Source organism: Tenrec ecaudatus, chromosome 13, assembly GCF_050624435.1.
Source record: "Tenrec ecaudatus isolate mTenEca1 chromosome 13, mTenEca1.hap1, whole genome shotgun sequence".
NCBI classification, from domain to species: Eukaryota; Metazoa; Chordata; class Mammalia; order Afrosoricida; family Tenrecidae; genus Tenrec; species Tenrec ecaudatus.
In genome coordinates, this window is record NC_134542.1 from 7,058,580 (window position 1) to 7,072,372 (window position 13,793).

At 59.6% G+C, this 13,793-nt stretch overlaps 1 protein-coding gene across 2 annotated transcripts in view; it reads right to left on the reverse strand.

Moving 5' to 3' along the window:
- DIS3L2 (DIS3 like 3'-5' exoribonuclease 2) overlaps nucleotides 1-13,793 on the reverse strand; it is a 294,286-nt gene that overhangs the window by 10,030 nt on the left and 270,463 nt on the right. For both annotated transcript variants that reach the window (XR_012779398.1, XM_075530268.1), the window contains exons 15-16: nucleotides 2,222-2,405; nucleotides 1,840-1,926 (exon numbers count right to left, since the gene is read on the reverse strand). Coding sequence is in view for 1 of the 2 variants with exons in the window: in XM_075530268.1 (XP_075386383.1) it covers nucleotides 1,840-1,926; nucleotides 2,222-2,405 (271 nt within the window). In the remaining variant the exon portion in view is untranslated. The remainder of the gene's footprint in view (nucleotides 1-1,839; nucleotides 1,927-2,221; nucleotides 2,406-13,793) is intronic.

A 13,793-nucleotide genomic window follows, 5' to 3' on the forward strand; every position in this document is an offset into this window, starting at 1 on the left:
ATGGTTCTCGTGCCCAGAGCTGTAAGAGATGCATAATGGAAATGGATATTGGGCACTATCGATACTAGAGGCTGTGTAAGTCTACCCCCGACGGTATTGATTGGACATGCTAACAAAGGGGACTAGGCTTTGTCTGTAAGGAAAACACACTGCTTCGTGACCGCAGAAGTTGTGTGTAGGGTGTTCTGGGGGCCTGGGGGCAAAGCTGAGCTTCGCGGAACCCTCAGACCTGCTGGGAGCAGAGGCTTACATCTGAAGGAAGGGTTTGCAGGAGAATCATCATCATCATCATCATCATCTTGTTTTGCTTTTGGAATTTGAAGTACAAGGTCTGCCCTTGGGTACCACAGGCAGGAAGTCTGTGCCCATCAGAAGCTCCCTCCCCACCCACCCCACACCCTTTCCAGGTCTGGAAGTTAAATGGAGCTAGTGAAAAGATGGCTTGGCGGTGTCTACTTGGATCTACGCAAATGAATGGACATCAGGGAGGTGCAATAATTGCCAGAGGCCATTATTAGAGATGAGAGAGTAGAGATGAGAGAGATGAGATGAGAGAGAGAGAATGGGAACGAACGAGCGTGAAGGGGCTGGTTGGTCTGATGGTTCAGGGAAGTGTATGAAGTTCTGAGCCTAAGGCTGGTACCCACTGATCTAGCCCATAGGCGCTGGGGATGACCTGACTAGAACTGGGGGCTTGGTGCAGAGAGCGGCTGTAGAGTGCTGCAGTTGGTTGGCTTGCTCATGACTGGACTGTGCTTATGGATACAGACACTTCAAGCTCCAACCACAACAGAAGATCCCTTAGATCAATGTCTACATGTCTGTACTCACTGCCATCGAGTTGACTCAGTAGACCACACAAGACAGGTGGGTTCTGACGCTGTAACTGTCTATGAGAGTAGAAAGCCTCCTTTCTCCTGGGGCTTCCGAGGCTGATGGGTGGCTAGCAGCTCAGGGTGGGACCACTGCACCTGCTGTGCTTCCCAGGACGGGACATGTGAAACTGGCTGTCAGAAACAGGGGTGGGGTCTTGGGGGATGAAGTCATGCCATGCTGGCTTATAAGCATCTGTGGGTGTGCTTATACTCCACATGAGGGGCACCAAGGAGGATCCCGACTGAATAGATTCCTCTTATCCTGATGGATTCTGGGATGGACATGGAGGGGAGAGATGCTGCCAGGATCACTAGATTCAGTGGGATTGGCAGTTAGCAGAGTAGTGAGTGTAAAAGCTAGTTGTACAAACCATACGGTGATGAGTGACCTAAAGGGGAGAGGGGCACTGCTGGACTGAGTACAGAGGCCAAATCAAATGGCCCTTAGGGGGTCTGCTATGCGGGTACCTCATAAGGCTCAGTAGCACAAGAGAACGTTCCGAGTTCAACCTTATCAAACACCTGAAAGGGTGAGCCCAGACCATTTCTGAGAGCCTGGAGACTGTCCCTGAGTGACCACACTCTGAGGGCTCTGCTCCACCCAAGGACTGACTGTTAATGACTGTTTGGAAGGGGAAGTTATCCTCTGACTGGGAGGGCCACTGCGACATGCTCTTCTAGCCCTGGGTCTGTAACTCCCACCATGCAGAGGCAGTGCCCTGGCCTACCAAGATTAGACCGTGTGCTGCCAAATACAAAACCGGTGCCCGGCACCCAGCACCCTTGTGGGTGGGACCATGCAAATCAGGTGCCTGGAAGCTCAAGGAGAGGGCCCGATTTTGTTCTCCCGCCCTGCTTGGAAGGAGACATCCCAGAGGTGGGCAGTGGGGACCTGATGAGCACAGGGACACGAGGGGGCAGTGTGCCTGTGGACCTCGCCCCCTGCGTAGGGAAGCCGCCTTACCTGCATTGGCCGAGAACACATGTTGGTGAGGACCTCCTTCCGAGCCAGCGAGTACTTGTCATCTCCAAATGTTTGGGTCAGACTTTTCTAGAAGCAAACCCAAGAAACTCAGGCCCAGGGCAGTCCGGCTGAGTAAGGCCCTGGAACCACTAGACATTTGGGAACACTGATGTGCTGTGGCCTAGCCCACCTGGGGAGAGCATGGGCCCTCCACGGGACTGAGTGCTGACACTCCAGGTTCCAGAACAAACACTCCTTGGCATCAAACTGCCCCACCCTACATGGCAGCCCTGGCCCACTAAGCCTCCTGGTCACAGCTAAGCCTCCAGTGGAGGGAGTAGCTCACAGGCATGGCTGTGCCCCGCCTCTACCCGGCACTCACGTGGAGGGTCCCTGCAGAGCTGAAGTCCACGGGCAGCCCCATCTGGTCACAGAATTCCATCAGGTCATTGAGCATCTTCGTCTGGGGTGGCGGATGCCTGCGCAGCAGGGCATGCTCTGGGAAGGTGCGGTGGATCTTGTGGGCCACCGCTGTGTTGGCCAGGACCATGAGCTCCTCCACAAGCCTGCAGAGGGGTGGCAGGGAGTTCAGGGGTGGCCAGGGGCTCAGAGGGCGATGTCACCCAGTGGGTGGGGCTGCCGTGTCAGCCTGGCTTTTGTACCACACGGGAAAGCTGGCACATGGACCCTGGAGATGCCCCGTTCCCCACTGGGGTACAGCCTCTTACCCCAACCTGTCCCTGTGCCCAGCACTTCCTGCGGGGAACATTCTTTAACTCAGACACTAGCCTGACCACCAGCTCTCAGGTGGGACTGCCTGGACAGGTCATGGACTTGCCCGCTTCTCACTGCTCTGAACTCGGCAAAACCACCTGCTTCAGACTGCCACACTGGAGTGTGTCCTCGTCCCCACCTGTGTCAGCTGCTGGTCTCCCTCCGAGCCTGGGCCTCCATCGCCCTGCTGCCTACCCCCTCCCATGGCCTGTGTCCTGCCCGGCCAGCCACCTCTCGATAACCTGGCACTGTCTGATTCCATCAAACGCCTGCTCTCTGGGTCTCCCGAGGGCCATGGGAGCCTGAATGCTTCCCAAGCAGATGCTCTCTCCAGCGTTCATTCGTTTGCTGCTCATCCGTCCCATCCATCTATTCATTCGCTCAGTAAACACTGCGCAGGAGGCAGCACCTGTAACCTTGGGCCCCGGGAACTGCAGTTTGCCAGCACTGCCAGAAGGTGGCGGCATGGCCCCGCGGCAGCGCTGCTCAGAGGGGCGGCCCACCAGTCCCCCGTTACCGCCCGCACAGGTGAATGGAACTAGAGGAGGGGCTCGGCTCCTGTTCCCTGTCCAGTCTCAGCTCTCTGCATCTGAGCATGAACAAGCTGTAAGGCGGGCGCCCAGAGGTCACGACACTCCCCCAGCTGTTGTCAGCCATTCCCCCCGCCCAGCCCCACTATCATCCCTGGAGCTAGCACAGAGCTGCGTGTCACCTTGGACGTGGAGGCACGGACGCCCCTCCCTGACTCCCTCCAAGGCAGCCCCCAGATCTGAGACACTCAGCCCAGGAAGCTGGCCACGTTGCGACAGAACAGAGAAAGCCTCCATCACCAAGTCCAGCTCCTGTCCCTGAGGCACCGCACAGCCGCACGTGGACGAGAGAGCCCGGCCACGACGGAAAGGCACGTAGCAGGAGGTGTGGGGGCGGGGCCGAGCCCAGCCAGGGGACCAACAAGACCAAGAGTGCCCCGACTTCAGGGTTCCCCAGTTCAGGAGGAAACCGGGCTGACTCATGCCCTGTTTGGGAGGGTGGGGGGAGGTGCACTGGTCTCAAAGGGGCCCCTTCCCCTTCATCGGGCTGGACAGGGTCCAGTTTCTGAGATGGGCCAGCAGGCAGCCCCGGGCATCTCCTTCCACAGACCTAGGACAGAGCAGGGATGCTTAGAACCTGGGAACCTTGGGCAGGGAAAAAATCTCAGAAAACCAAACTCCCTGCCATTGAGTCCATTCTGACTCTGAGTGGCCCTGCAGGACAGAGGAGACCTGCCCCTGTGGGTTTAAGAGACTGCAGAGAGCCTCCTCTGTCTCTGGTAGGCAGGAGAGAGCCCGGCCACTTACAAATGGCCACAGTGGCCATGGTTTCCTGGGATCCCGCTCAGCGTTTCTCTGGAGCCCTGAGCCCAGAGGGCTGGGCCTCTCAGTGAGGGGAAGGGGCGGCGAGCTCAGGCAGGCTGCGGCCCCTGTGGGCAAAGCCCTTTCCCACCATCTCTTCCCTGCTGTGTGCACACAGCGTGGCTGCCACCTGTGGGCTGGGAGGGGCCTGAGGGCACATCTGGCCCCTGGGAGATGGACAGAGGGACCTGCAGGCGGCAGATCCAGAGCCTGAGTCCCCAACAGGCCCTCTCCTGCTCAGCACGTGCCCTTGTCAGACCCACCTCCTCACCTTGTCTGGGCCCATGCCCAGGCCCATGCCCACCAGGCTGCTCTCAGGGACTCATGGATGGCTGCCAGCTAGAATCACCTCCCAGAACAGCAAGCCACACCCTTGTGCTAGGGTCTTGGAGCAGGCCCGGCATTGGACACTAGGCCCCCCGGCTCTGGAGGTCTGGGCAGGCTCTGCTGACAGCCAGCAGCATAGCCATCTGCGGGCAGCCCAGGGCACATCCTTGCCCCTTTGATGTATGGCCAGGGAGGGGCAGGGGTGGGGTCTAGTTCCAGGTTGTGCGGAGGCTGGCAGAGAGAACCTGAGTCTCTCGCCCACCAGGCAGAACTGCAGGCAACGACCGACACATTCATGCATGTATCCTCTCCTTCCTCCCCCATGCCTGCAGACAGCAAGGACAAACGGGGTTCTTGACAATATTCCCCAAATGGGTGAGCAACCAAACCAAACCCACCCCTGCCTTTGAGTCCGTCCCAGCTAGGGCAGAGAAAAGACTGTGACTCTCGGAGAGTGGGCAGTCTCACCTTTGGCCCAAGGAGTGGCTGGGGGATTTGAACTGCCTGCCTAACAGTGAGCAGTCCCGACCACCAAGCTCTCTCAGTAGGTTCATAGGAGCCATGGAAAGACAGACAGTAGGTAAGTGTGTAAATGCTGGGGGAGGGGCAGTATTTTGTTTCTAGGTCTTTATTTTGCCCTTGAGATGCTGACGTCATGGCGGCATTACCAGAGTGTGCTGGGGATTTGACTCTGGCGCCTGTGTGGCCACCATCCCAAGGGCCACAGTCTGGGAGGGGCTGCTACCTTCAGCAGGGGTTTGAGAGATAGACCCAGTCATCCATCCCTTTTGCGAAAGGCCACACGAGGCCCTCCGCCCCCCGCCCCCAGAGTGCGGCACACTGCTTTCCAGCCAGCAAGTGGGCCTGGGCGGAGGGTCTGAGGGCAGGTGGGGTGAGTGGAGGGGCCTCTGAGGGGTGGCTCCTGCTTATCCGGACCCTGCCCTCCCTCCAGTACTGGCTGGAGCCATCCTGCGAGGCCTGAACACACTGTGTGATTCAGACAGACTTCTCTGAGCCTCAGTGTGGCACCTGGCCTGAGATCGACACTGGTGGACCATGGTGCACATGTGACTGGCCCCAGGCTGAATTGGACACTAGCCAAACTCGTGGCCTTTCACAATGAGCCTCCCACTTCTGTTCACCTCCCCACCCACCACTGCCAGGGAAGCTGGGAGTTCTCCCTCAGAGGTGAACCTGGCCAACCCGTGTCTCTGAAGCCCTTCTGTGGCTGACCACTGTCCACACTGGAGACAATCTGCCTCCTAAGTGACATCCACTGGCCTCTGGAGATGTGCCTGAGCACCTGTGCCTTCTTTCCAGACCCAAGATGCCCCAAACCAAAGGTCACCATCACCAAGGGGATTCTGACTCAGAGTCACCCAGCGTATGGTGTCCAAGGCTGCAAATCTTTATGGGAACAGAGAGCCTCCTCTTTCTCCTTCGGAAGGGCTGGTGGACTTGAAACGCCAACCTTGTGGCTAGCAGCCCAACATGTAAGCCACAGTGCTATTGGGACTCTTGACTCCCATGTCAGTCACCTCCTTGCGCCTGACCCTCTGTGCTATAGGGAGGGGACCTGGGGGTACCCGACTCCAGGTTTGGACTTGACCTGGGTATCTGGGGAAGGGGCTGAGCGAGGGGAAGACAGACTGGAAGGGAGGAGAAAGCGGTGGTGGTGGGCGGGGAGCAGTTGGGGCTGGGAGAGGGGCCAGCGGGCAGGCGACTGGGTGGTGAGGGCACAGGCTGCCACAGGCTTGCGCAGCCAAGGGGGCTCCCAGCCAGCTTCCAACTCATTTCTTCTGCAGGCTGGCCTGCCCTCACCAAGCCCATCCCTGCTGAGGGCTTGGACACGTGGGCTCCTGCTTCAGTGAGGATCTTCTCCGTGGGACCCTAGACCGTGTGGTTAGGGTGGAGAGTGCCCCTGGGGGCTTCTGGATGCAGCAGCAGCCCTGTCCTCCGTGGAGGGGCGTCTGTGGGTACAACGGATGGCCTTGCTGACTGCACTCGCCGACAGCGGTACAGACGGCACTCAGCCTCGGTCAACCCATACTCCTGAGACCCTCTAGTGCAGAGAGGGGCTGTGCTACCCGGCTTCCAGAGCTGGCAGCTTCCTGGAAGTAGAGGGCCCTGTTTCCTCCACGGAGCTGCTGGTGGAGCTGAAGGGACCTCTTGGTTAGCAGTCCTGTGCTTAACCTCTGTATCGCCAGGGCTTGTTACTGCGTGAGGGGCAGGGCCGTGTGCTGGGAGCCTGCAGCATCTGCCTGCAGAGAGCTTGCCTCGGGCGGGCGTAGGAGCTGGGGCTGGACAGTTGTGTGGTCAGGGTAGGGTAGGAGCTGCTGGGGCAAGGGAGGGGCCAGCCGATAGGGTGCCCACGCTCTACAATAGGCCAAGCGCCGGCTGCAAGCCTGGCAGAGGAGGGGACAGTGGCCAATGGGGCCACTCACCCCACTGCTCGGGCCTCTTGCTGACCCCTCTCTTCCCGGGCTTGCTGCAACCTGCTGAAGGCTTTGGCCCTGCCCAGGAAACCACAGGGAAATGAATGGGGCTGGTCCACCCGCACGGAAAACCCCAGAGGGGCAGCCTGGGAGCCAGACATAACAGACCCTGTGGCCCGGCCGGAGCCAGCTCTCCTGCGGAGGCCTCCCTCCCACTCCTGGGCCTGCCTATAGGCTGGGGTGGGACCGCCACCCCGGGCACGTTTCAGCCCCCGGGGTTTCCTGGCTCAGGAGGAAGTCTCCAGGGGACAGGCATCCCAGAGCCCAGGCCCCCGGGCCCTGCCAAGGGGAGGCCTGCTGGCTGCGGTGGGAGCTGGTTGGGTCAGAAAAACCTTTGTCAGCATAAAGCTGGCAGGGAGAGAAGCGCCTCTTCCCTGGGCTCCCCCAGCAAGGAGGCGGTGCTGGCCTGCTCCTTGGCTGTGTCCCCCGTACATGCTGTTCCCTGTTGGGGGCCCAATGCCCACAGGTGGGGTAGCCAGGGTGCACAGAAGCCAGCCACCCCAGGGACTCCTGAGCCGGCCCTGCATGCATGCAGGTGGGAGCCGTGGCCAAGCCAGAGTCTGAGCTGACTGGGGCTCCACTCGTGGGGGTGGGGGTGCAGAAGGGGTCTGGGCACTGTGCTGTCTCCGGAAGCAGGGTGTTTGGGAAGGGTGGCATCCTCACTCCCTGAAGCTGGGGAGCTGCCAGCCCACCACTCCTCTCTCACCCCCGCATGCTCAGGCAGGTGACCAGGCCTCCCCAACTCAGAGCCCTCCGTCTCTGTGAAGCACTTCCTGCCAACAAGGGGGACCCAGTATAGGGTCCGCTGGGGAGTAGGTATCATGGTTTCTGCCACCACTGCCTTCTTCCCGTCAGCCATAGTTGGCTCTGTCTCCCAGCACCTCAGGACACAGCCTCCCTACCTGCCGTTCCCCTGCTGCCGCCCAGTGTCTGAGGACAGCTACACCAGGCAGGTCCACAGGACTCCCTGTGGACTCTCTACACACCCCGCCACCGTCTCCACTCAGCTGGGGCTGCTGGGTCCTGGGGGCTGATTCTCACCAAGACCGTCACAGACAGACACCCCTGCAGTCCACTGGCTCTGGAGCCTGGGGCCATATCCAACCACGTCCCTATCCTGGGCCAGGGGCTCACAAAGGGGCCTGGAGGCGTGTGGGTTAGGCAGGGAACTGCTAACTTCACCTGCCACCCCCAGGAGGAAGGCAGGGCTGGCAGATGCTGACAGGGGTGGCTATGGGTCAGAACCAAGGACAGTGGGAATGGTTTGGTTTATAGGGGCACATGTAGGTTTGGATAACAGAGTGGCCTGCCTTTCTGGTTGAAGTGGAGGACCAGGGCCAAGGACCAGCACACGGACCAGGGTGCCAGTGGCAGTGCCTGTAGTCTCGACCAGCAGATCCCTGGGGGAGGCAGGTGGGCACACCCACAGACACAGCCTCAGACAGCTCCAGCGGGCCTCAGGGACACCTTCCATGGCTGGCCTGGAGCTCCCATACAGAGGATGGTCTGTGGCACACTTGTGGCACCTGCCTCCTGGGGACCCGGACAACAGAAATGACCTCGCAACTGGGCCCCTGACCCGCCAGGAGATCCCGCAGACCTTTCTGAGGAACTTTTTTGAGTCGTGCCCCACATCTTGCTGTGGGATGCACACGCTGCCCCCCTGAACATGAGGGGTCCTCACAAGCCCTGCGGGTCGGCCCCAGCCCAGCGAGGGCACACAAGAGGTATAGGGACCTTTCCTTTATAGGCTGGCAGCCTCCTCTCACAACAACGTGGACGAGCAGGGAGTGTCCCTGCTCCAGGGGATTCCATAAGGAGTTTGCCTGAAGTCTTCCTTAGCTGCCCATCAGTCTTCACTGTTGCCACACGTGGTTAAGGCAGCCAGGATCTGGTGTCCCTGAGCACAGAACAGTGCAGGGACGCAAGACAGCAGGGGTGGCAGAGCCTGACACGTGGGCAGCTGGGGTGCAGGGAGAGCGTGGTGGCGCAGTGGTGAAGCGCTCGGCGGCTTGAGCCCACTGGCCCAGTTACCTGCTCCCATGAAGACGGACAGAGACCCGCTGGACAGGCTCTTCCGGGTCAGAACGGACTCAAAGGCAGTGGGCGTGTTTGGTTCTGGGGTGGAGTCCTGTCCTTGTCCTCGGATCTAGGGAATCTGAAGATCAACACACACACAGCCCCCTCCCTCCCTCTCTCCCCAGCATTTCATTAGCGTCAGGCATGGGCACCTATTCATGGAGCCCTGCCCAGTGTGGAGACTGTTGGGATTCTCCATGTGGGTACTTTCTCTGCCTCAGACATTTCACTCAGAACAAACAGCCGCAGGCGCACCAAAATGTATGTACAAGCCCGATTCCTGATCACGACCCCAAGTGGTGGCTGGATCACTGCAGTGGGCAGAGCAGGCACAGGCGTAGGAGAGGTTGCCCCGCGGCAGTTTGAGTAGAGTGGAGGGCAGAGCGGGCACAGTGTAGGGGTGATGCAGAGGGCAGCTGCAGGCTTGCTCTCATGAGCTCATCCTGGCAGCCCCGTGCACCCCCCCCACCCCTGGAACAAGAGGGGCACTCTCCTACAGCAGGAGGCCTGGGCGCCCCCAGCCCATGGTGCTTGACTCTTAGGTAACATCCGCTAGGACTGGCCTGTTCCAAGTGCAGATGGACGCCATCACTGCCCAGCATGAGGACGTGCTGGTGGGCTATGAAGGGGTTGGGATGTTGGCCATCATTCCCTCGGGTCACCATTCTTCAGGGGAAGGCCAACGAGAGGAAGCAAGCATGAAGGGACCAACTGGACCTGCAGCTGAGCAGGGCATCCTACTTTTTCCCCCTGCCCGGAGCGGCCATGGAGGGCCCCACCCTCCTGCCCACAAGCACCGAGATGGTGGCTCTGTTGCAGCCCCTGGGCATCCACCACTGCATGGCACTCTTGGGGGAGAGCAAGAGCCTGGGTCTGCCACTTGGGCAGCTCTGAGGACAATGGGGCCCATGAACTTCACTTGAGACCCCATTCCATCCTCTGGGGGATGTCACCAGGTGCTGTCCTCTTCGCACCCCACACGGGCGAGCTGCCCACGGAGGGAGAGACACCCGTGAGCACAGTGCATGAGGAGCACAGACCAGCAAGCCGGGCTTACGTCGTACAGGGGGAGCGCTTGGGGGCAGCCGCCCTAGAGGAGGCGACGCTCTGGCTGAGAGCAAGGGCTGCATGGGCTCCGCCCTTTGACCCCTGGGCAGGGTAGCCTCTTGACCTCTCAGTCGCACTCTCTTTGACAGATCACGTGTGTGCCACACAGTCCAATGGTCGGGGATCTTAAAAAGAGCAGTGCAGTCGCCACCACAGTCCAGTTTACGTTGCTCCATTCTGGTGAAGCCGTGCTCACAGCCTCTGAGTCCATGCCGACTTACGTGACCCTCCAGGGCAGGGTTGCGTGGCCCCTGTGGGTTTCCAAGACTGTAGCTCCTTATGGGAGTAGAAAGCCTCATCTTTCTCCTGGGGGTGGGGAGCTGGTGGTTTCACACTGCTGAGCTGGTAGCTTGCAGCCCAGCCTACGTTGGGCTGACTACTCGTAGTTAGTAGGGTAACCCACTACAGGCCCAGAGCCCCTTTCCCTGTTTTTAAGAGAAACCACGACAATCACACCTGTATTGAGTGGTTTAGGGCAGACCCTAGCACCCTGTGGGTGAGCCGTGGGCATGCCGTAAGTGGAGTGCTATCAGGCTAGTACAGCTTTCAACAATGAAGATGAAAAAGATGGGTTTGCGTCTGGAAGGGGTGTCGCAGAGCAAATTGGGAAACTGACAGCGAGCGTGGAAGAAGCTTGCTAGACACTGACAGGTAAGGAGATGGGAGAAACAGGGAGAAGGATAGAGCGCGGCAACTGGTTTCTACCAGGAGGCCCAGAAGGAGTTTGAGAGAGAATCGGAGACGGTCGTTAAGAATTTCCAAAAGGGAAGAACTACATCGTAATCGTCCTGACGATGTAACCGAACACAAGAGCCCTCTGAGACGTAACACAGGAACATTACATACAGAACACCAAAGACAAAGTACGGTCTTAAAAGCAGCCAGAATGAAAAGACGCGCGGAGCTTACTCCAGCTGCAGAGGTCGGCTGGGAGAGCAAAGGTCTATAGGTGAGGAGATGGTCCCAAAGGCGCTTCCCGGTCCTGATGGGGTAGAGAGGGGCACGGTGGGGATGGAGAGGGACAGCTCGAGGGACAGGTGCAGGTGCTGCAGAGGCAGAGCCAGTCCTCCCTCGGGGACTCCCACAGCACGCCGCTCTTTTCCTCTTTCTGCTCAACAACTTATTCCCCCCGCCCCCCTACACTGCGGGCGTCCCTCAGTGCAACGCTCCTCCTCCTCCCTGGGTCCCTGCCCAACCTGTCCTCAGAGTTCAGCTTCTGTGCGGCTGCTGCCCCTTCTGGTCTCCTGTGGTTGACTGCTCCAAGGAAGGAGAGCAAGCACCCCATTCTGACCACCACTGCACCCCCCTCCCCCTGCAGGGAGGTGTCTGGTTATTGATAAAGCCTGGGAGGGCACGGAGCAGGCCAGAGCACAAGGGGTTAATAAGCACTTAACTCAATTCTCATGAACCAACTGCTGCCCTGGTAAGCCTGGCTCCTAGCCCTGCAGGGAGGTTTCAACGTCCAGGTTGAGGACTGGGCTTTCTGCATTTACTGTTCAAGGTGGGGACGCCCTGGGCTCTCTGTCAGGGAGAAGCTTTGAGGATAATCCTAACCCAAGCCACAGCAGGCCTGGGCCCCACTTCCTTCCAGCGGCCCCCGGGACTTGAGATGCTTGCCGGGAGCTAGGCCCTCTTGCCTAAAAGAAGGCAGGGCAGTGCCCCACCAAAACCCAAGCCATAAATCTTTAGGGGAGCAGGTAACCTACCCTTTCTCCCATGCTGTGTGGCCAGCACCCAATGCCTAACCCACAGTGCCACCAGGGCTCCTTGCCAGTCCCACCAACACGGCAAGTCCTCCCCAGAGCCCAGAGGCAGATGGAAGTCCCTGTGTGCAGACATTGAGTAGGCGGACACAGGACTTGGGAACTCTGTCTGCCTGCAGCAACCGGTCAGTGGAGGCAGCAGGACAGAGGCTGGGAAGAACTGCCCAGCAGCCCGTGCTTAGTCCCAACAGTGTCTGAGTTGATGGGCTGGCGGGAGAAAGCAGACTGAAGTGGGGTGTCACATGCTGCCAAGAGGAGCCGGGAGTGAAAAGCGGCCGCCCCTGCTTTTAGCAATAAACCGATATTCAGATCCCGTGCCCATTCCTCTCACATGTAGAACATCTCCTCCTCTTCACAGGACTTGACCCACGGCACCACGGGGTCCCTGGGACCCAGGGCCGAATGTCCTTATCTCCTAAATGCCATCCTGAGCCCGATCTTGGGGTACAGGCAACACAGAGAAGGACTACAAGTGGACGGGGGGCCAACAGACAGGGCGGAGCCCGGGGTGAGGAAGGAGGCAGCCCAGCCTCCCCACGAGTCCCAGGTGGGAGAGGCCTGTGACCAGAGGGCCGGGCACACACTGGGGGCGGCAGGGCCTGGTCACAGCCTCCCTCTCAGCATGGAAGTGATGAGAACATGCTTCTCCTGGGTGGGGAGAGGGGACAGGCGACCAGGTTCCTGTGGGCAAGCTGTGATCGGCCTGGCCGGGTGATGCTCACCAGAGGGTCCCTCCCTGAATTCACACCCAACCCTGCCTGGTGGGCCCTGCTTGTCCCTCTTTGTGTTTTGAAACAGATGCAGGGAGGCTGAGGAGAACGGCTCAACTACCAGGCTGGCTAAGGCACGCAGAGCGCCGGGACAGAGGCACTTCCCCCCGGACTTGCACCTGCTTCCTCTCAGGCCCCGGGCACAAAGCCTGCCACCACCTAAACAAAAGGTGCTGTAAGAGGACTGACTGACTCAAAGTGATACCACACCTGTCAGGGCAGACCTGCGCCCACCAGGCTTTCAGGGCTGCTTTTTCCGGAAGTAGATCACCAGGCCTTCTGGCCGTGGATGTGACCCTCCAGCCTGCTGGTTAGCAGAGGCACACAGAAGCTCCCCCAGGGCCCCAAACCGTCTCTGAAGAGATGCAGGCAGCTGGTGCAGGCCAGCAGCAGAACCGGTGGGCCCCTCCCTCTGCACACACTCCTGAAGGGGCTGCGGCAACAGGACTGGATGAAGAAACAGCGGCCCGGACCTGGAGGCTGGCTGGCACAGTGCCATGTCCATGTGGGACTGACGGTGCAGGGCACACTGCAGAACCAGGTCGTGAGCTCTCCCGGGCCTGATTAACTGTTTCCTGCCACCGCCTATGGGTCCAGGCTGCGGGCAGTCACGCACAGCCAGTGTGGACCAGATATGCAGCGGGGCGAAGTCGGCCCCTGTCTCTGGCCCTGGGAAAGCGAGTCTGCCAATCCCCGCTGAGGCCAAGGACCCCAAGCAAGTTCCTGAAGTCCCCTAGCTTTGGCACAGACAACAGTAACCAATAAAACCGCCACGGGCCAATTCCAACTCACAGCGACCCCACAGGGCAGCGCATACTGCCTCAGCAGTCAGCCGAGGGCCTCACACACTGTGCTATCAAGACTCCTTCACAACAATGTGACCTTGTGCTCTCGGTTGCTATCGATCAAATGAGGTGACAAGTATGAAGTCTGAGGCTCTGTGCCTAACACACAGTGGGTGCCGCCAACCGCTGTCACTGTCACCAGGGTGCACTGATTCCCTGTGCCCTGCTCCTGTCTCAGCTGCCCCCACAGCCATGCTCAGCAGGTCAGGACAGTCTATGAGGGGGAGAGGAGAGGCTGAGAAATGGTGCCAGACTACGTGCCTAAGAACACTGCTTACCAGCTCTCTGCACACCGCTCCTTAGGAGGCCCCACGGCACACACTCTGACATGCTGTCAGGAGGGCCCATCCCTGGACACACACCTCAGGTCTGATGAAATTGAGATCAATGGAAAACAGGCAGA